The sequence below is a fragment of the Cervus elaphus genome, chromosome 7 (assembly GCF_910594005.1).
Source record: "Cervus elaphus chromosome 7, mCerEla1.1, whole genome shotgun sequence".
NCBI lineage: Eukaryota > Metazoa > Chordata > Mammalia > Artiodactyla > Cervidae > Cervus > Cervus elaphus.
Window position 1 is genome coordinate 13985169 of NC_057821.1, and position 21242 is coordinate 14006410.

The window sequence follows — 21242 nt, forward strand, 5'->3', positions numbered from 1 at the left end:
TGTCCTTTTGCCCAACTTTGCATGAAATGTCCCCTTGGTATCTCTAATTTTCTTGACGAGATTTCTAGTCTTTCCCATTCTATTGTATTCCTCTATTTCTTTGCATTGTTCACTTAAGAAGGCTTTCTTATCTCTCCTTACTACCCTTTGGAACTCTGCATTCAGATGGGTATAACTTTCCTTTTCTCCTTTGCCTTTTGCTTCTCTTCTTTTCTCAGCTATTTGTAAGGCCTCCTCAGACAACCATCTTGCCTTGCTGCATTTCTTTTTGGGTGAATGGTTTTGGTTACCATCTCCTGTTACAAACCTCCATCGGTCACTTTTCCGGCACTCTGTTTATCAGATCTAATCCCTTGAATCTATTTCTCACTTCCACTGTATAATCATAAGGGATTTGATTTAGGTCATATCTGAATGGTCTAGTGGTTTTCCCACTTTCTTCAATTTAAGTGTGAATTTGGCAATAAGGAGTTCATGATCTGAGCCACAGTCAGCTCCCAGTCTTGTTTTTCCTGACTGTATAGAGCATCTCCATCTTTGGCTGCAAAGAATATAATCAATCTGATTTTGGCATTGACCATCTGGTGATGTCCATGTGTAGAGTCGTCTCTTGTGTTATTGGAAGAGGGTGTTTGTCGTGACCAGTGCGTTCTCTCATGCATGCCAGAGACTCTTGGAGGGCACAAACAAAGCCTTGCGTGCACCAGGACCCAGGGAAAGGAGCAGTGACCCCCACCAGAGACTGAAGCAGACCTGCCTGTGAGTGTTTCAGGGTCTCTTGAGCAGGTGTGGGTCAGTGGTGGCCTGCTGTGGGGACAGGTGTGCTGATAGCAGTCCTGGGAGGTGCAGCATGTGACATAAGTCCTCTTGGAGGAGGTCACCATTGGTCCTCCCATAAAGTCACTGGGTGGGTGATCCACAGACTGGAACCTTGAGACCTCCATGAGCAGTGTGAAAAGGCAAAAAGATATGATACTGAAAGATGAGCTTCTTAGGTCGGTAGGTGTCCAGCATGCCACTGGGGAAGAGCAGAGAAGTAGCTCCGGAAGAATGAAGAGACAGACAAAGCAGAAATGATGCCCAGGTGTGGATGTGTCTGGTGCTGAAAGTAAAGTCCGGTGATATAAAGAACAGTATTACATAGGAACGTGGAATGGTAGGTCTATGAATCAAAGTAAAAATCGGTTAGGATCGAGCCAGTCTGATAGAAAAATCCAGATTTCTTTAGGGGCTTGTGGTCCTGGGTCAGCAGCATCCATGTCACCTGGAGACTTCTAAGAGATGCATCTCAGGGCCCACCCTGGATCTGCTGAATCAGAATCTGTGTTGTAATAAGATGCCCAAGTGATTTGTGTGCATGTTAGGGTTTAAGACACAACTGTTATAGGAAGGACTATTCTGAAAAGAAAGATTTTGGCTTATATTTTTCTATTGTTGGATATAAAAGCCAAATGCCTGATTTGTTAATCAGTGAATTGATTCTTCCAAATTTTCCTGGATATCCCTTGCTTTATACAAACATGATGTGTGCACTTTTGTCCTTTAGAGACTGAATGAAAGAAGAGAGAATTGGTTCATGTCACATAACCTGAAGCTTCTGGACTAGAGAAGTTGATGCCAAAACTCACCGTCTGTTCTCCAGGGCTGGCAAGACAGTGCTGATGTGGAGACAGAGTTTTGGGTGAAGTAGAAGAGAATAGCTTTATTGTTTTGTCAGGCAAAGGGGGCCACAGTGGACTAATGCTCTTGAAACTGAGTTTACCACCCTGGAGAGGGTAGTGAGGAGTCTTAGAGTCAGCTCATGGACATTCTTCTGACTGGTGGGTGGTGAGGTAAGAAGGAGTCAGCATCATCCATTGTTTGGTTCCAGCTGGTCTGAGGCGTATGTGCTTGTGGGCAATATACAGTTAACTTCTCCTACCTGGTGGTGGTTCCAGACTCTGTAAAACAACTCAAAGGATGTGGCTCAGGGTATTGTCTGTAGTCCTTGAGGAAGAACCAAAGGTCCTTGACATTTTTTTTTAATGACTAAGCTATTATTATTTCTTCCTTTTGTATTTTCTCACCTCTCTGATTAAATTTTTGACTAAAGTTTTTCTACAGATGAAAGGCAGGTGGAGGACGTGGTGTGTGTGTAGGGGGGGTCTATTCTGGGAAGAGTCTGCTCACTTCCCAGGGTTCATGTTGGAGTCCGTCACACATGAGAAGGCAGGACTAGTGGTAAAACAGCCGCCCCCACCTGCCCTCCAGTGTGTTTCTCCTCCCGAACCATGGTTTGGCCTCATGCACCCCAGCTCATGGGCATCATGTGTTATGTGGACCCTACTCTTGTTGCGGAGGATGAAATGAGCACCCCTCCGCTCCTGTAAGGAGGGGAAGTAGATTTGACTGGTCAAGGACAACTTTCTTGGGTAGAAGAGTGGCGGAGGGTGTCTTGAGGTGGGAGCAGGCTTACCCAGGGGGAGGGGTTGACCTGGGTGCCGCCATGGAAATGTGCAGAGGTGCACCAACCAATTCTGCACCAAGTTCTGCTCACTCCCTACTCCCCCGCCTTCCCTCCCTCCTCCTCCAGGAACTTGGCTCCCAGGTTACTGCTGCCGAGTCAGCTCTCACTGCAGCCAGCTGATGTCTCTGCCTCGGCCAGCCAGTCCTCCTGCCCTCCCCATGGGAGCCTTTCATCCCAGCGCCCTGGTGCAGGCCTCCACTTACTTGGCCACTACTTCTTGAGAACAATTCCTGCATCCTCTGAAAGATGACTTGCAAGGGAAGCATCCCTCTGGTGTCAATATTCTCTCACTACCGTTTCCCAGAAGCTTCAATGTAGCACTATCCTGGGCTTCAGAGCAAGCCCACACTCACCCTTCAGGATTTTAGTTTTAAATATATTCTCCGCCAAAGTCTGGGTCTTCTGAAACCTAACAATTCCGTCTGTAGCGTCCTGCCAACACTTCCTGCAGAAGGTCAGGAAAACGCTGGCTGTTTCGTTCCCACTGATGATCCATGTACTGCCCCTTGTGGCACACCACATTGGACCCTGAGCATCTTAAGCAGTGGTCCAGCAAATTGAACCTGTGAACATCTTAAGCATCTCTCTTAAGCATCTTATCTTAATGACTGGATCCTCAGCCACTGCCTGGATCCAGAATCCCCTGGAAGAGGCATTATGGTGAAGTTCTCAGACCTTTGCAAAACTTCCCCAGTGATTCTAGTTTTCAGTGAGAATGGAGCATAACTGTCCAAGAGCCACTGCCCTTGGGGGAGGTGTCGTTAGTCATTTTTATGTCCTTTTCATGGTTTGGATATTTCTCTTTCTCACTTTGGCTTGCCACATTGAGGCCCATGTTTGATAACACAACTCTGTGAGGTTTATTACAAGAGTCTTTGATTAGCAGCTCAGACTGCCTGCAGGGGCAGTTGCACACTTGGAAATTTTACCATGGCTCTTAAAATATTTGTTAATATTTAATAAAAATGGCCATATCTGTGGGGCTCAGGCAGTACCACTGTTAACAGTTCCTCATTCATAAAAGTGTTTACTTTTCTGACTTTAAGGTTTAAGCCTTGACAAATACTCAATTAAAATTTAATTGTCTGAATACCAGTTCTTGCTTTGGGGAGGTGTGATAATAAAGTTCTTAGTGCAAATCTCTTGAAAATAATTATATTAACAGAATTTTTAAAAAAAAAATATCTTTTACACGTTCCTGTATAGTTTTTCCCAGGGGTTCTGACTATTTCTGTTAATTATTTTAACCCATTGATGTTTCTCTTATATTGGCCAGGATGGATTTTATTTTTCATTTTATGTTAGCTCCAGTTATTAAATAAATAGGATGCAATCCTCTAAAGAGAGCCTTGCTTTGAAGATGAGCCTGAAATGATTCTGCCCTGGACTGTGGGAGAGAGGATCGTTAGGCTGAGGTAGATTCTAACATAAAACTGGAAATGGCTTTGACATCGTTAAAATGATGATTCCATTGAACAGCTTCTCTTCGGTGTTCTGTGGAGGATTCCACATTGTCCATATTGCATTGGTAGTTGTGTTTTATATATCCTTTGAAACAGAAAGAAGGAATTGTATTGGTTAAATTCAGTAGGGAGTAGACTGCTGCTGCTAAGTCACTTCAGTCGTGTCCGACTCTGTGCGACCCCATAGACGGCAGCCCACCAGGCTCCCCCGTCCCTGGGATTCTCCTGGCAAGAATACTGGAGTGGGTTGCCATTTCCTTCTCCAAGGGAGTAGACTAGTCTTCCTAAAATCATGACTCTCCAACTTAATAATGGATTAACAACTCCTTTCTGCTGAGTCAGGTTTTAGCTCTTTCTCCTGATGTTCAATTCTGTCTGTGTTCCATCCACCCCTGAATCATCACGTGGGGCTGTGGTTCCAGATATCCTCAGCAGAGGCTGTCCCCTGCTGCCGTGGCACAGTTCTGCAGCCTCCTTCTGGACAGATCATGAGCTCTGTACTCCTGTCTTTGCTCCTGACCTTGACCAAGCTCAGGATTCTTTTCTCCCTTCTGTTCAAAGACCAGCTGCAGTTTCGTTCTTCCCAGGAGCCCTTGATTGAATGTCTTCTTCAAGCTTAACGTCTGTGAAATTTTGACAGTTAATTATACTTACTCTACTGTGTTGTCCTTCCCTTGTTTCTAAGTCTTATTTTCTTAGCTAGATTAAAACTTCTTGCAAATGCACTGATTCTAATATTTTTCTATGATATCACCTAAGACTCATAAGTTAAAAAAACACTAATTGGATTGGAGAGGTTCAGTATTCCAAATATTCCAAATTCTAGCAAAGTCCTCTGCTTTTGAGCTTCCAAATGAGTTCTTAGGTCCCAATGGTTTGAGTCTATCCTGATATAAATCCAAGGTGCTACTTAGGTGTTGTTTTTTCTTAACTGTCACTTATAGGAATCAATAAGTACAAAAAACATAGCAATAAAGTAAAATGACCTCATTTGTGAAAGAAAAGATACCTAGATTTTGTCCTTTTTTCCAAGAGGAATTAAACCATCTGTGATTTTAGTGAACCAGCCTAAGAAGTGTATGTTCATGAATAAAAATTGCTAGTAATGTAAAATGAAGCAAATCTCAGCATTAGGACAGTTTTCAAAGATCGCATTTTAAGGAACAACTGAAATTGCATTCACCCAGTGCACATAAATGTGAATGTTTCTGTAGAGCCAATTTAAGCAGCTTTAGTAATTGGAAAGGAAGAATTATTCTTCATTCAGTCTCCTGTCTAATTGACCAGTAAATTTTAAAAACTAAGTCAAAATGGGTAAAACTATTTTAGAGATGATTCTCTCTTTTAATGGAAAAACATGTGCATTTTAATTATAAGTGTATTTTTGCATTTTTCACCTTGAAGTCTTCAAGATGGAAGGAATTTTAGAGACTCAAGGGTTAGCCGAATGCATTTTTGTGTTAATGTCCTATAGAACCTCCAAGCCACCCTTGCTCCTGGAACAACCTGGATGAGGCTCACCTCAGTGAGCTCTGATTAGGACAAACTCTGAATACCAATTCTGAACTCTTAAGTTCAAATTCCTGGGAGAGGGGATGTTGTTGGTCTTGGGCTGGTTGTCCACCTTTCATCTAATTAGCTAGAGTGGAAATGGGAGTGCCTCCATACAAATGCCTGATACCTGACAACACAACCTAAAGAAGAACAGTTCTAGAAATAATGGTAGTGGTTTACATTTCTAAGGGTTGTTTGCCCTCTGATTTCCCAGGGCCAGGACATCTGGACCCAAATTAATTTTGATTTAGGATATGCTTAAAAGCATATCCTGTGCTGTGTGTGTTCAGTCCTGTCCAGCTCTTTGTGACTTCCATGGACTGTAGCCCAGCAGGCTCCTCTGTCCATGGAATTTTCCAGGCAAGAATACTGGAGCAGTTTGCCATTTCATTCTCCAGGGGATCTTGCTGGCCCAGGGATCAAACCTGCATTTCTTGTGTCTCCTGCCTTGGCAGGTGGTTTCTTTACCAAAAATCAGTAATTAAAGCTTCTCACTTTCTCAGTTTCTTCTCTGACTTGTCCGTGAATTTGCCCAAATTAAAATTCATTTAGATTCCTTTAAATGGTAGTGTTATTCATGGTCTAAAGCATGGAACAGCTGCAGAAAGAAGTATTGGAATGGCTTGTGAAAACTGTGTGTGTGTGTGTGTGTGTGTGTCTGTCTGTGTATATGTGTTGGGTTAGGGAAGGCAAAAAAGAAAAAGAAAAGCTAGTACACATTTAGAGGTAGAGAAGTAGAATTATATCTTCCCACAGATGTATCAGGATTCTACTCTCCACGTGAGTGACACTTGGATCAAAGGTCAGGAGCTAACCTGAATATATAATTGAACTTTTCTTAGACTTATTGTGTGCTGAGGCAGGGAAAGCTGATGGTATGGTAACATGTGAGTTCCAGACCCTAGCTGATCAGGGTCTGGAAATATCAGTTCTAACACTCACATACCTTTAAAATGGTGTCAGAATATAAAAAAAATTGAGTCATTTGGCTTGAGCCCTGTTTGATTATTTATGAGTAATTTGATGATTTGAAATGATTAACCACTGTTTCACAGGAGAGAACAAACAAGGGCAATATGTTTAAAAGCAGTTATGTCATGTTTTACAATAGAAAATGTTTAGTTTTCAAAATCTGAAACCGCAGGATTACAAAGTGATACTAGCAGGGAGTCTGAACACCCTTGTGAGCTTAGGTTATTCAACTTGAAAAGCAAAAATTCAAACCCTTACATTTAACATTTGAAACTTTCAAGAGTCCAATTTAGAATAAGTGAATTCATTCAACAGCTATTTATTGAGCACCTACTGCACTTTTTTGAGCTGACAGTGGAGACCTAGACTTTTCAAACCCCGGACTCCAATTTGGCAAATAGTCAGAGATTTGCTTTTGTCAACCATCTAGAGCCAAGGAAAAGTATTTCTAATGTTTGATGTATCCCAAACCATATACTAGTTTGGGATATATTCTTTTATGATGTCAACTTCCTTCAGTATCATGCTTTACTTTTACTGTAGTTTGTTTTAATAATAAAAAGGAATCAGCTGCAATACAAGTTAAAAATCTCAGTCAATACTTACTTTTCTTTGGTGTTTTTAAGGAGCGACGCAAATTTGGTCCCTTAGGATGGAATATTCCCTATGAATTCAATTCTGCCGACTTTTCAGCCAGCGTTCAGTTTATTCAGAATCATCTTGATGAATGCGACATTAAGAAAGTGAGTGAAATTATTTCTTTTTTTGTTTGTTTGTTTTCACTGCTGTCTTTAAATCAAAGTTCTACAGACCTTTGCAGTCTGGGATATGCAGTGACCCTGCTAAGGTTCCCCCCAGTTCTTCCAAAAGGGATCAGTCATTCCAATCACCTGTTTACCGAACCAGCCATTTCCAGTCACACCTCTGCTGCCCATCGGACTGCACTGGGGCTCTCCATTTCACACTTGTGTTCCCCAGCCTCACCCCACCTCTGTCTCTCCCAAGCACATGCGCAACACAGTCAGAGCTGTGATGGATGAACTCGTTGTTTTCAGAAACAGCACAGCCTTCTTCACGTCACATCCTCAGTGTACTTCCGGAGAAAGTGTGCCTTGAATCAGACTTTCCTTCCTTTATCTCACTCATGGCACCTCAGAATCCTCTGAAGTAAGAATGTTATCTCCCAGCCCATGGGAAATTCCGTTTGCACCTTAAGTCTCATCTTAACAGATTCTATGCAGATAAATAGCAGTGATTTGTAACAATGATCACTGGTCGTGTAGCACTTCACAGATTTCAAGGTGCTCACGTGTGCAGGCTCTCATTCTTATTTTCACAACTGGGTGAGGCAGATCCAGAAGGCATTACCATCATCCCTGTTTTACTGATGAGGTACTAAGCTAAGGGCTTCCCTGGTGGCTCAGATGGTAAAGAATCCACCTGCAGTGCAGGAGACCTGGGTTCGATCCCTGGATCGGGACGATCCCCTGGAGAAGGGAATGACCACCCACTCCAGTATTCTTGCCTGGAGAATCCCATGGACAGAGGAGCCTGGCGGGCTACATAGTCCGTGGGGCTTCAAAGGGTCGGACAGGACTGAGTGGCTAACACTAGGCTGAAGAGAACAATGGACTTCCTCAGGGTCACTGAGCTCAGAACACAAACTCAGTTGTTCTTTCACGTGTGTGTCCCAAGGAGTTCGAAATCTGTTTTTTATTCTGTGATTTTGAGCAAGTTTATGAGCCTCTCAGAACCTGTTTCTTCATATATAAAATGGTCATGGTTTCCAAGAGGAATAAACAAGTTAGTATTTGTGTGTGAAAGCACAACGTATGGTGTGTTCTCAGGGCTCAGTAAATACGAGTTGCCTGCCGTCTCTCCCTCTCTTCCTTCCCAGAGTAGATACCTTCTCACAAAGATAATCATAGAGTCTCCACCACCAGTATGATGAGAGTAAGCCATGATGAACTGTTTTCTGGCTTGGGGAGAAATCTAGACTCAAACCATCACTTTTCCTAGAAATTACAAAGGGATATTAAATTTGAGTATGACATTTTGATGAAAAAACATTATATGGGTTTGTATCTGTGATTGTTTATCATTTTTGTATGTACAAATGACAGTTATCTCGAAATAGTTGCTTTGAAAGGCAATGTAGCTGAAAAATAAAATTTTAACCAAGAGAAAGTAAATAAAAATCAAGCATCCTTACTTCTCCTACCCCCAATGTACTGAAACTTTTTTAAAATAAAGAACTATTAACATCTGAAATGTGTTGCTAGTATAAGATTGCTATGAAATTAATAAATGCTTTGATGTAGTCATAGCTCACAAAACGAGTCAGAAAAATATTGCATTGTAGAAAAACCTTGTGAATAATTTTCTAGATGTTCTCATACAGATTCAGAAAATATATTACTAAGAAAGCATATTCAAGCGTTGATTACTTGATTTTTCTCCTTTCCTCATTAAACGTGACTTTTTTCTGCTCTAACAGCTTGGCATTACTATAATGAACATTATAGGTAATTACATCCACAGACTGAAAAATAGTCTTCTTTTTCCCCTACTTTAAATAATCAATGAGCAATATATTCACTGATGTTTAGTATTGTAAGTTTTTCTTTGGTGAACAAACCATAGCAATTCTAGTCGTGTAAGAGCAAAAGAGTTATTAATATAAGATAATGAGTAATTTTAAATGCAGTCTAGCTAGTGCTTCCTTTTTCAGAGCCTTCTTTTAGAGAAAGAATCGAAATGTTTAGAATTATTTGTTTGGGTTGACAATGAATAACTCTTTTCTATTTTTTTTCTCTTTTCTATTTTTTAATAAAGGGTGTGTCGTGGAATACCGTTCGGTACATGATTGGAGAGGTGCAGTATGGAGGCAGAGTCACTGACGACTTTGATAAACGTCTGCTTAACTGCTTTGCTAGAGTAAGTCAACTTAGAAAAAAATAGCATAGATACACACTCTCATTGCATATTCCTATTAAATAAGAATATTTTTGGTTCATAATAGGTAAGCCAAACTGAAAGGGAAAAAATATAGAGCAGAGCCACTGAAAAGAATTGGCCAACCAAACCAAAACCATACCAACTAGCAATCTACTTGTGGTCCAGAACAGAACAAAGATCAACTCTCAATGATCTATAATCTTCTTCTGTATAGATTAGCTGCTCATGTCCACCTCCCCTCCTATAAAAATACTGGACATAATACCTCTGCCTTTTCCTCTGATGGCAAGTCTTCAGGGCAATTTCAAGCCCCAAGATAAGTGACTGGAGAATGAGCCAAAATTTGAGTTTTCTCATCTCTTTCCATTATAACAGACAATTGAAAATTGATGAAGTGTTTTTTTTTTTTCCCCTTGGTGCCCAGTAAAATCTGGATAGGTCATATGAGCAAACATTTTCTAGAAAATATTATCTCTTAGCAATTCTGGCTTTCACACCAAGGATGAATGGTATAAATACATCTGCTGCTTCTGCTGCTAAGTCACTTCAGTCGTGTCTGACTCTGTGTGACCCCCACCAGATAGATGGCAGCCCACCAGGCTCCTCCGTCCCTGGGATTCTCCAGGCAAGAATCTACCAGGCTCAAATTATTCTTAAAACTTTTACATGTTAAAGACGCAATGTACATTACCTAAGTGGAAAAAAAAATCAGAGTATTTTATAGTTATTTGGGTTCTTTGTATTAGGATCTAAGCTGGTAATTCTTAGATGTGTTTCCCATTTTAACAAAATTGAGACCTCAACAACAAATCATAAGCTCTGGGGTTATTTTGTAAACTGGAGGTTGACCAGAAATCTGAATTTCTGTTTTTCAACCTTTACTAAGGTTTTTCTTAAAACTGTATTTGGAGAAAGGTGGATGATGATAAGTGTTGGTAAGGATATGCAGAAGCAGATCTCCAGAGAAGTAATGGAGCAAAACTTAACCGAAATTAAGTATTAATGGGTAGATACATCCTAGAACGTTTCTAGGAAAAAAATCCCACATATGGATATGTATAAAAATGTCATGGCAAGACTGTGCACAGAGCTGCAGGCCACCATTGTCGGTTGGGTTCTCCGGAAGTGGACTCTTAGATGGATTCTGCCTGTGGTCCTCTCTTCCCCCAAGGACATGATTTCGGTTGAGGCAGCTCCCTTCCAGGGTAATTCCTGGGAGGGACAATGTTGTGAGCCCTCAGTAGCCAGCACTCCAGACAGCTGGGGGAGTCAGTACCTGGGTCCTGGAGAAGGATTTGGTGGCACATCACAGCATCCACTGTGGAGATGAACAAGCCTAAGAGAATAGATAAGAAGCCTGAGAGAACAGATAAACAGTAGTGGGTGAGCACATGTATTACCATCGCTCGCCCTTCAAAGGTGCGCTGGTGGTGCTGAGTCATATCAAAGGTGTGTGATGTGACTACTCTCTGAACCAGAATCCCACTCTTGAGTGTATGTCTCAGAGTAATTCTCAGACAGGTTTGCGGACTTGTACAAAGACACTATCCGTAGTATTGTTTGGGAGAGTGGAAAGTTGAAAGCAACCTGGGAGTCTGTCAGGTTGAGGAGTTAGAGGAGTTAAGTGAGGAGTTAGAGGAGGAACAGAGGAGTGAGATATTGTATGCCTGTCATGGAATACAAAGCAGCACTTGGAAGAAATGGTCCATATGACATCATTCATAAATCTTAGGAACATAGCATTGAGTGCAGAGCTTTCAAAAATAAAATGAGACCTATTGAGTGGTACCTGTATAATTTCTCAAGGGTAAATACATACTTTCAAGGACATATATCAAGTATATTTAAATAGAAACCCCCAAAGAGGAGACTAGGAGTGAATATAAGGGCTAAATGGGAAAAACTAAAATGAAAAGGGTCTAGAGACCTGAGAATAATAAAATACAGGAATATGATGAACTCGCCTCTGTATCTGAAATTCAAAAGAGGGGGAAAAAAGATGTCTTAGTAAGCATATTTGTGTTAGAATAATTGTATAAGTACCTAAATTGGAGTTTGGCACTGGAGACTGCAAAAAGTGGGTAGATTCTGGACATATTGTACAGATACTACCAGTAGAATGCTGATGGGGAAGGAAGGAGTGGGGTCAAGGATCACTCCTAGTTTTGACCTAAGTAACTGGATGAAGAATGGGATTATTTACAGAGAAGAGAAAGAATTTCTGGGGAAAGAAATTTTACTAGGGGTGGAAATTTTCTAATTTTTGCTTTTATATGCATATGTCATCTGTTTTCATCATGTAACCTATGAGATGCCTACTGGACATCCAAGTGGAGATGTCTAAGACTGGAAGTTCCATAAGGGCAGGGACTTTACCTGTTTGCATCACTGTACCTGGAATGGATCTCTCACGTAGTAGGCACTCAATAAATATTTGTTGAATAAGAGAATGGATGAAGATAAACAGGCAGTTGGATTTACAGGGTGGAGCTCAGGAGAGAGCTCAGGGCTGGAGAAAAGGATTTGGAATTTGTCATATGTAAATGGCATTTAAAGTCAGGAGATCAGATGAGATCATCATCTAAGAAGAAAGTGTAGAGAAGAGGATGAAAGAAGAAAAGAAACTGAGGACAAATTCCTGAGTACTTAAATATATTTTAATGTAGCAAGAAAGAAGAAATGTCAACTGAGGGAGGTCAAGGAAGATAAGGAAAGGGAATTGACCTTTACTGACCTTTAATACTGATTATTTAGTATTTGCCTGATATAAAAAAATTTACTTTAAAAAATACATGGGTGTATGCATGCTAAGTCGTTTCAATCATGTCCAACTCTTTGCAGCCCCTTGGACGGTAGCCCGCCAGGCTCCTCTGTCCATGGGATTCTCAGCAAGAATACTGGAGTGGGTTGCCATGCCCTCCTCCAGGGGATCTTCCTAACCCAGGGATCAAACTTGCATCTCTTAAGTCTCCTGCATTGGCAGGCTGGTTCTTTACCACTAGCACCACCTGGGAGACTCCTAAAAATTTATATAAGACAGCTCAATATAGAAAAATATCAACATTCAGCTTAATGTCTTCAAACAAAGTGTGGGTGACTAGGGAAGCAAAGGCTTGTCATCTGCTGCCACTTTACCTGGCCCGTGTTCCCTGAGTGAAAATTGCTTCAATTGAAAACCAGAGCCTTCAAATCGGATCCTCTGTCACTGTGACTTGCAATTTGGAGCTTATCTTTGAATCCTTGTCTGTTTTCTCTGTTCTCAGCATCTTATGGCCTGTCTCCCTTAAAACCAGTAATTGTAGAACTTTGCTCTTTGTCCCTGAAGAATGACTTCTTATTTTTATAGGCTACCTTCCCGAGTCTCCTGAAGTAATTCCGTGTAGATTTCATATTCTGGATTTTGATTATACCAAAAAATGTCCTCCAGATTTGGTGAAACTCAACTGTTTTTGTGTTTTTAGATCTAGCTATTCGTGGACTTACTCTTTTATGCTGTTGAACTTTATTAAAGAAGTGGGAAAACAAGAAGAAAGTTCATTTTGGTTTTTTATGCCTGTCACCTGGCAGCTCAGAACTCGGTGTGGTCATTTGCTGTCTGTGTGCTGAGGACCCCATGGCCTTTGCCACCCTTGTCATCTGCATCACTAAAAACCTCATCTTTCTAAACAATGACCATAATCATAGCACTGTTTTCTTTGATGACTTTCAGCTGCTCCCCATTTTTTCAGTTATGCTCTGGTCCTCTCCTTGACATCCACAGTCATCCATAATATGACCTCACTTCACTTTTTCTGTCTGATCTCTTCCCTCTACGTTATATTTATCTTAGGGTAAATACACTGGTTTCATCATGTACCCACCCTGCCTTACATCTTTGCATCAGTTATTCTATACCTTTGCGTGTGTGGTCTCCCCAGTCACAAGTTCATTTGCTAAAATCCTGTCCTTCGAGGTATATCTCCAAAATCACCTCCTAGATAAAGCTTTGCCTGACATCCATCAGGCTCTTCTTTCTTCCTGGCTCGCCTCCTTAGTACTTTGGCTATTTTTATTTCCTGTGTCTCTTACCTTAGTGCACTTTGTATTGTGGTGATTATATAACTGGCTTCTCTCTCTACTGGGTCACAAGCTCCTTGAAGGAAAGGACTGCGTGTCTTGTCTTTGCAGTCTGTTCCTGTTCTAAGCTCAACGCCTTGTGGACAGGAGTTGAATAGAATAGAACTGTGATGAATAAAAAAGGGAGAACCAGGGAACAGGGTGTTTCAGAGCAATCACTGGACCTAAAAAGACTTGGAAGAGGCAGGATATGGAGGGAAGATAATAGAGAAAGTGTGACCAATCGAAGGAAAACACAATCCCCATTTCTTTCCACATGGAGTCCTCTGAGTGATTCGGACATCCTGCCTGTATCCCTCCTCTTCCCATCATCTCATTATTTCCCTCCCTTCTGTGAAAATCGCTCCTTTAGACACAGAAGTCATTGCCTCAAAGCAGGCTCATAGGCATTCAACACTTTTTTTTCTCCACTTCAGAATAAGTCTATCCACACCAAGTATTTATTTGTTCTCTCGCTGTTACCTTATAGATAATCAGTTCACACAGAATGAGAAAGGGATGTCTTAAGGCAAACAATAAGATGGTTGGATATATTTGTTTCTTGTGTCCAGGGACATAACTTAATTAACAGAGGGTGCTCTCCAGCTCAGGGTGGGAGGGGAGATATTTGTAAGAAGTTTTCCTGGCTATATGGGGTGTTCAGTGCCACTGCGGGCCACGCTGAGCACAAGCGTAAGCCCCCAGGCACGAGCCCTGTTTCTGGGGAGAAGGGAGGAAGTGAAAATGCCCAGATGCGCTCTCGTGTGTGTGTGTATGTGTGCGTGTCTGTGTATGTGGTTATTGCTTCTGCAGTCCGTTCCCTTGCCTCTTTAAAGTGAACTCAAGGTTTGTCAGATTACTCCAGTAGAGGGTGGGCTTGCAAGGCTGGCTCTCTCCTCTTCACCCTTAGAAATGATCTTCTTTGGTGTTAAACAGAGACCGGCTTGCATTGTTCTTATATTGTGGCCTTTCTTTTTCCTTAATCTATATCTAACTAGGCTTCCCAGGTGGCTCGGTGGTAAAGAATCCAGCTGCATTGCAGTGGAAGAACTACAGGAGGTGTGGGTTTGATCCCTGGGTCGGGGAGACTCCTTGGAGGAGGAAATGGCAACCCGCCCCAGTATTCTTGCTGGGATAATCCCATGGTGGGCTACAGTGCGTTGGGGGTCGCAAAGAGTCGGACATGACTGAAGCGCCTGAGCATGCACACATATGTCTAACTATACTATCAGTGGTTTTGTTAAGGGCCTTTCAAACCCAGTATACAAAATGCTTAAAATGGAAATAAGGTGACCCTATCTCCTTGACAGTGGCAGTTTGGGGTTTTCATTTAGATATTCATCAATTTATTTCTCCTGTTTTCTGTCCGATATAGGTCTGGTTCAGTGAGAAGATGTTTGAACCGTCGTTCTGTTTTTATACAGGGTATAAAATCCCTGTGTGCAAAACCTTGGATCAGTATTTCGAATACATCCAGTCATTGCCATCCCTAGATAACCCTGAAGTCTTCGGGCTTCACCCGAACGCTGATATCACGTAAGTTCCCGGCGTTTTTTAATTTGAAAGGATATAACCCAGCCTGGCAAAGTCTGTGCACTTCATTTGCTCTCTTAATCTCTCTCCTTTCCCTTCTTTTTATTTTACTGTGAAAAACAGTAGTGTCACTTCCTGTCTCCCAGTTACAATTTTGTCCTATCTTGGCCTGCTTGCCCGTCGCTAAATCCTGCTGCTCCGGAGTTTATGACAATGTTAAAGCTCTAATTTATGCATTGATTATTTCTTCTCTGTTGTGTCATAAAATCAGTTTGTGTTCTTAGTCTTGATGCCACTGATCTGGTAGGATGGTAGCCTCCTAGTTCTTTGCCTTTTATCTCAAAAAATCTGTTAAAAATAATGGTCATAAACAGAATGTAAAAGGTGCAGGAGGGCAGAGAGAAGAGGAGGAGGACTCGTATTTCTGCTGATCCTCTCGGAGATGGCCCCTCTCCCCCTACTCGCTCACCTGCATCCTTGTGTAAGGAGCTGCCTTGGAGGGCCGGATGCCGCGAGCACCGGTGCAGAGGACACAGATGCAGAGCCCAGGAAGAAGGGCTCCGAGGCAGAAGGGCTCCGCGTGATGTCCCTGCCCTGGTCACTGTGGTAAGAGGTGGTGAGGAAGAGATAAGACGTGCATCCAGTCCCAGGCCCCTTCTCAGGCCCGTCCTTTGGATGAGATCTCGGCCCCTACCTGAACCCAAGACCACCCAGCCCCACAGAGAGGACTCCAGGAAACCCCAGCTGAGAGCCTCCCTGGATGTTCATGCCTGGGGCTCAGTGACCAAAGACCAAGAGTTTATGTGCAGCAGAGTGGCTCGCTTCAGGAAATGGAAGAAACCAAGACTCCTGCTGCAGATTCTAAGCTGTGACGGCTGGGAGGAGTAAGTTGTGCCTCGCTCCTGGTCACTCACCTGCAGCGGCAGGTCAGCAGCTCTGCGATGGGGCGTGGACATTTCCACCTCCTGGTTCTGTGTCCTGGCCTAGCATCCCTGCTCCCGCTGTGTCTTCTCTCCACCCCGAGCATGCTCCCTGCCCCAGCACGAGGCTTGGCCTCCTGGCCTCTTTGTCACTCACATTCATTCTCACCCCTCCACATCCTCTAAACTCTACCATGCCTCTTTTCATCTTCAAAGTCATGGGCGTGACCCCCAAAGACCCACAAATTGCCATCACTCATTTCAGACCCCATGACAGAACAGTGATGGCACTTTGGTGGCAGCTCTAGGTGTTATTTTAAGAGACTGTTGTAAGTTAACAGGAGATAGGAAAGAAGTGAAGAAATAAAAGGGAGTCCTCAGAAATCCAGCTGTGAATTAATATCATCTGGGAAGGAGTTGTCTTTAATTAATTAGTTAATTTTTTGGCCATGTGCAGGATGTGGGATCTTAGTTCCCTGACCAGGGGTCGAACCTGTGCCCCCTGCAGTGGATGCATGGGGTCTTAATCAGTGGACCACTGGGGAAGTCGAGGGAAGGAGTTTTAATTTAGCTAAGACTTTAGAAATGTGTGTCAAACCACTCCTCTGCCCAGAACCCTCCTGAGGCTCCTGTCTTCACTCCAAGTCAAGGGCAAGAGCTGACCATGACCTACAGGTGACCTGCAAAGCCCAGTGATGCCATCTGACCCCGACCTAGTGGCCGGTCTCCTTCTGCCCTCTCCCTCAATTGAGCTGCTTAGCTCCAGCTTCTGCTAGCTTCCTGTTACTTGGACAGGCCAGATGGCTCCCACCACAGGTCCTTCCTACTATAGAATACACCTCCTGGAACATCCTTCCCTCACATATCTCTGGAGCTCACTTTCTCGCCTCTTCCAGTCTTAATGTCACCTTCTCAAAGATGCCTTCCCTGCCTGCCTTATTTAAAAATTGCAAACCACTCCCCAACTCCCACCCCAAACTCCATCCTCCTTGCCTGCTTTTTTCCTGTCGATTTTTTCACCAGCTCTTTATTTGCTTGTCGTCTAACAACCTGGTTTCCTTTCCTCCCTTTGAAATCTTTATTAACATAAGCTCCATTATGTCTGAAATGTCTGCCTGTTTTCACTACTGTAGCTCCAGGGCTAAATAGTGCCTGCTACTCAGGCACTATTTGTTGAATAGTGTCACATTTGTTGAATGTGTCAGGGATAGTAAATTCTCTTAGGCCATGGAGAGTCTAATTAATAGAGATAGTCTGCAGAAAGATCTCATGAATTCGAGGGAATGGGCAGAAAAATGGCCAGTAAGTTTTAATGTACTTGTAAATTAGCCATCGAAATGGTTCACTTATGAAGGCTCTAAACTTTGATTCCATCCTTGGCAAAAGCCCCAGGAGCCACATTGGCTGGTACCTAGACAGTCTGGTCTGATCCCGTCGGGTACCACAGGATCCTACCAAGGAACATGTGAAACAAGGTTGACAGTGTCTCACCCTGGCTTACAGGGATGGCATTCCTGTGACTGGATTGCTGTAGGCAGTTTTGGTCACCGGCTCTCAAGAGAGAGAAACCAGAGCTAGAAAAGTCCAGGGAAGAGCAACCAAACTAATCCAGATGGGAGGCAATGATAAAGACAAACTGTTCTTTTTTTTTTTTTTTCCTTGATTTTCTTTCTTGAACTATTATAAACCCTCATAAAAGTTGCTGGTACAGTGAACATCCATATACCCTTTACCTAGGTTCACCAGTTGTTAACATTTTGTTCCGTTAGCTTTCCTTTTGTCCTGTATTTATCAGTTTGTTTATTCATCTACAGCTATAACCACATAATCACATCTGTGTGTGTGGGTGTGTGTGTGTGTGTGCGTGCGCTTATAGATCCTCTGAGTGGGCAGATAGGAGATATGTGCTTTTTAAAATATCCTGAGCTTGTGGGTAACGCCAGTACCAACACACCTCAGGGCTCTTCCTCGTCCTTGCTCGTTTCACACAGTGATCTCCTTCCTCCCACGGGGAGAACTCAGGTTCTCAGCACTTCAGTTTCTTTACTCATTTGCTCCAAATTACACTGTTACGGAAAGTGGGGTCCAGCTGATAGCTGCTCAAAAGCCAATAAAGAGGCAAGTTGGTGGAAAGGAAACTTTGCTTTACTTTGGATGCCGGCAACCGGTGGGGAGGGCCAACACCCGTCTGAAGGCTGACTCCCTTCCACTGACATTCAGGGGCAGAAGCTTTTATAGACAGAGGCAGAGGGCTACATGTAGAAACAGCACAGTCAGCTCTGACAGTCATCTTAAAATTTGTCATCGGTGGTCTGACCAGCATCATCCTGATTGTTTTAAGTACAGTTAATCCTCAGTTCCAGGGTCAGTTTGTTCCTGTTTCCTTGAGGTTAATTCCCAGAATTGTGGCAGTTTTTGTCATAGCGACAAGCCTAGTCATCATGTAGTGAAGTCCTTCCACCTGGTAGGGGTTTTGGTATCTGTAAGACAGCTCATAGGATATGGCTTAGAACATTATCTATAGCCCTTGAGGAGGTACTAAAAGTCCTTGACCATGCTTAGTGACTGAACTGTTATTATTTAGTCTTGTTGGGCTATTTTCCTTTGTTTCTGCATTTTCTCTCTTCTCTGATTAAACTTATTCTTTGGTTAAAGTTTTTCCACAGACAAAAGGCAGGCTGAGAACATGGGAGGAAAGGACTATAGGATCCTATTTTATTTCACCACCAATACCATATGACCAACAGCAGATGTACCAGCTGGAGGTCAAGATTTTTTTGCAGTTCTTTTTGTCCCCTAGAATATATCCCATTGAGAATGTACAGAACTCTATGCTCAGAAGTTATTCAGATTGTTTTTACTGTGAGTTTGTGCCATCAGTTGATGTATAAGTACATTCACCTGTTTCTATTTGTATTACATTTTAGACTTTTAAAAAATTTTTTGTTGATTCTTTTAAATATGTGAAACATGAATATAGCTCAAAAGTCACAGCTGTATGATGTGATTCTTAGAAAAGTCTCAGCCCTCCCAACCCATTCTCCCTTCTGTAACAGGCAACCAAATGCATTAGCTTCTGGTTTATCTTCTCTGTATTTCTTTTTGCTCATACATAAGTATCATATATATTATTATCCTTTCTCTCTTATACAAAATTGTCATTGTGTATATAATTATATATGTAACTATATATGCATACACATATATGTTTGTAAATATATTGCCATATATATTTGTGTGTGTCTCACTTCTTTCACTTAACAATGATGATCCTGTAATCATCTACATGTTCATAGGTATCGTCCTCATTAAAGGCACATCTCAGAGATATCATTTTAGACTACCACAATAAAACAAGCCACATGATATTTTTAGTTTCCCAGTGCATATAAATGTTATGTTCACACTAACTTAACTGTAGCCAATTAAGTGTGCAGTAGAATTATGTCTAAAAAACAAACGTACCCATCTTAACTTAAAATGGTTTATTGCTTTAAAATGCTGACTTTTATCTGAGTCTTTAGTGGGTCATAGTAGTAACATCAAAGGTCACTGATCTCAGATCACTGTAACAAATACAATAAAATAATAGTAAAAGTTAGAAATATTGTGAGAATTACCAAAATGTGACTCAGAGATATGAAATGAGCAAATGCTGTTGGAAAAAATGGTGCCAATAGACTTGACTGACACAGGGTTTTCACAAACCTTCAATTTGTAAAAATTACAGTCTCTTTGAAGTGCAAAACCCCAAAGCGCAGAGAAACAGATATGCCTGGATCATATGCATGATAGTTCATTCATCCATTTTCCTATGGATGGGCATGTTGGTTGTTTCCAATATTTTGCTGTCTCCTGTAGTTCCTCAATTAATAATCTCATGCTTGTGGTTTTCTCATGTTGTTAGAGATGTATTTTTCAAAGTAAACTGCTGTGGGTGGGATTGCTAGATCAAGGATTAATGAATATTTCCAGTTTCCCTTACAGAGGGCTGTGCTGTTTTACACTCTCACCAGCAATATGACACACACAGTCAACAGTATGATTCAGTCAGCAGGGTGTTGGTGAAGCTTATTTTTCACCAATATGATGAGTGACAAGTGGCTTCTCAGCATAGCTTTATTTCCTCTTCTTTTAAGTGCAACCAAGCACATTTCCCCTATATTTAAGGGCTGTTTGGACTAAGAGGCCATCTTGGAGACCCTGTGAATGAACCAGCAGAGATCAGGGATGATGAGAGATGGAGAGGGTAGAGTGAAGCTGAGAACCAGCCCCACAAGGAGACCGATCTGGTGAATACAGAGCGGTGACTGAGAGTCTTCCGTGGTTTCCATCTACTTGTTGCTGCTACCTGCTGCAGAGAGGACACGGCGAGCTTTCTTCGCCATGTGGCAAGTCTCTCTTCTCAACCTTCTCCGGAGGCTCATCTGCCATTGCTGGCAAGTGTGCTCCAGATCCAAAAAGCTGTCTTTTCCCAAAATTGAGCATCAGGATCTTGCAACCTCTCATCACACTGAGTGAGGTCACGAGCAGAGTGCTGTAACTCTGCCTCACTTGGAGGACTATTTCTGCTAGAAACAACTAAGTGGTGTGTAAGACTTGTGATCCTCCTCTTATCTCTCTTCTTTCTTGACTTCCACCTTTAGTCTGTCCTAGGGTCTTCCCTAGGGTCCCCCTCTTTCCAGGGACCTTGGCCCGTTTCTGTCTCCTGCTCAGGTCAGAAGCTACACCTTTGGTCATGTTCTCAACCTCTGAGTGAGCTTTGTTCTAGATCTGATGTTTCTTCTCTCTGGTCTCTGAAATATGTGGTGACTGTAATCCTGGCCTCCCCCTTCCTGGTAGTTGAGCCCACCTTCTTGGAGGGCTGTGCTCCAAGGCCTCGCTGTTCCCCCACCAACCACCAGGAGGCAGTAAGCAGTGACAGTCAAAAGGGTGTTAGTTGCTCAGTCATGTCCAGCTCTTCGATCCCATGGACTGTAGCCAACCAGGCTCCTCTGTCCATGGGATTTCCCAGGCAAGAAATACTGGAGTGGGTAGCCATTTCCTTCTCCAGCGGGGGTTCTTCCTGACCCAGGGATCAAACCTGGGTCTCCTGCATTGCAGGCAGATTCTTTACCATCTGAGCCAGCAGGGAAACCCATAAACTTCCCAGCTAAAACCTACCCCTGGTCTCCTCCCTACTACACCCATCCCACACCAAATAGAAGTGACTCTCCACGTTCTACGTGAGATGAAAGAGGT

The 21242-nt window shown here is 42.5% G+C and overlaps 1 protein-coding gene across 2 annotated transcripts in view; it reads left to right on the forward strand.

Moving 5' to 3' along the window:
* The window catches only part of DNAH8 (dynein axonemal heavy chain 8), a 311786-nt gene that overhangs the window by 252616 nt on the left and 37928 nt on the right, over window positions 1-21242 (forward strand). For both annotated transcript variants that reach the window (XM_043907360.1, XM_043907362.1), the window contains 3 exons: window positions 7122-7238; window positions 9331-9432; window positions 14924-15084. In XM_043907360.1, coding sequence (XP_043763295.1) covers window positions 7122-7238; window positions 9331-9432; window positions 14924-15084 — 380 coding nt within the window. The remainder of the gene's footprint in view (window positions 1-7121; window positions 7239-9330; window positions 9433-14923; window positions 15085-21242) is intronic.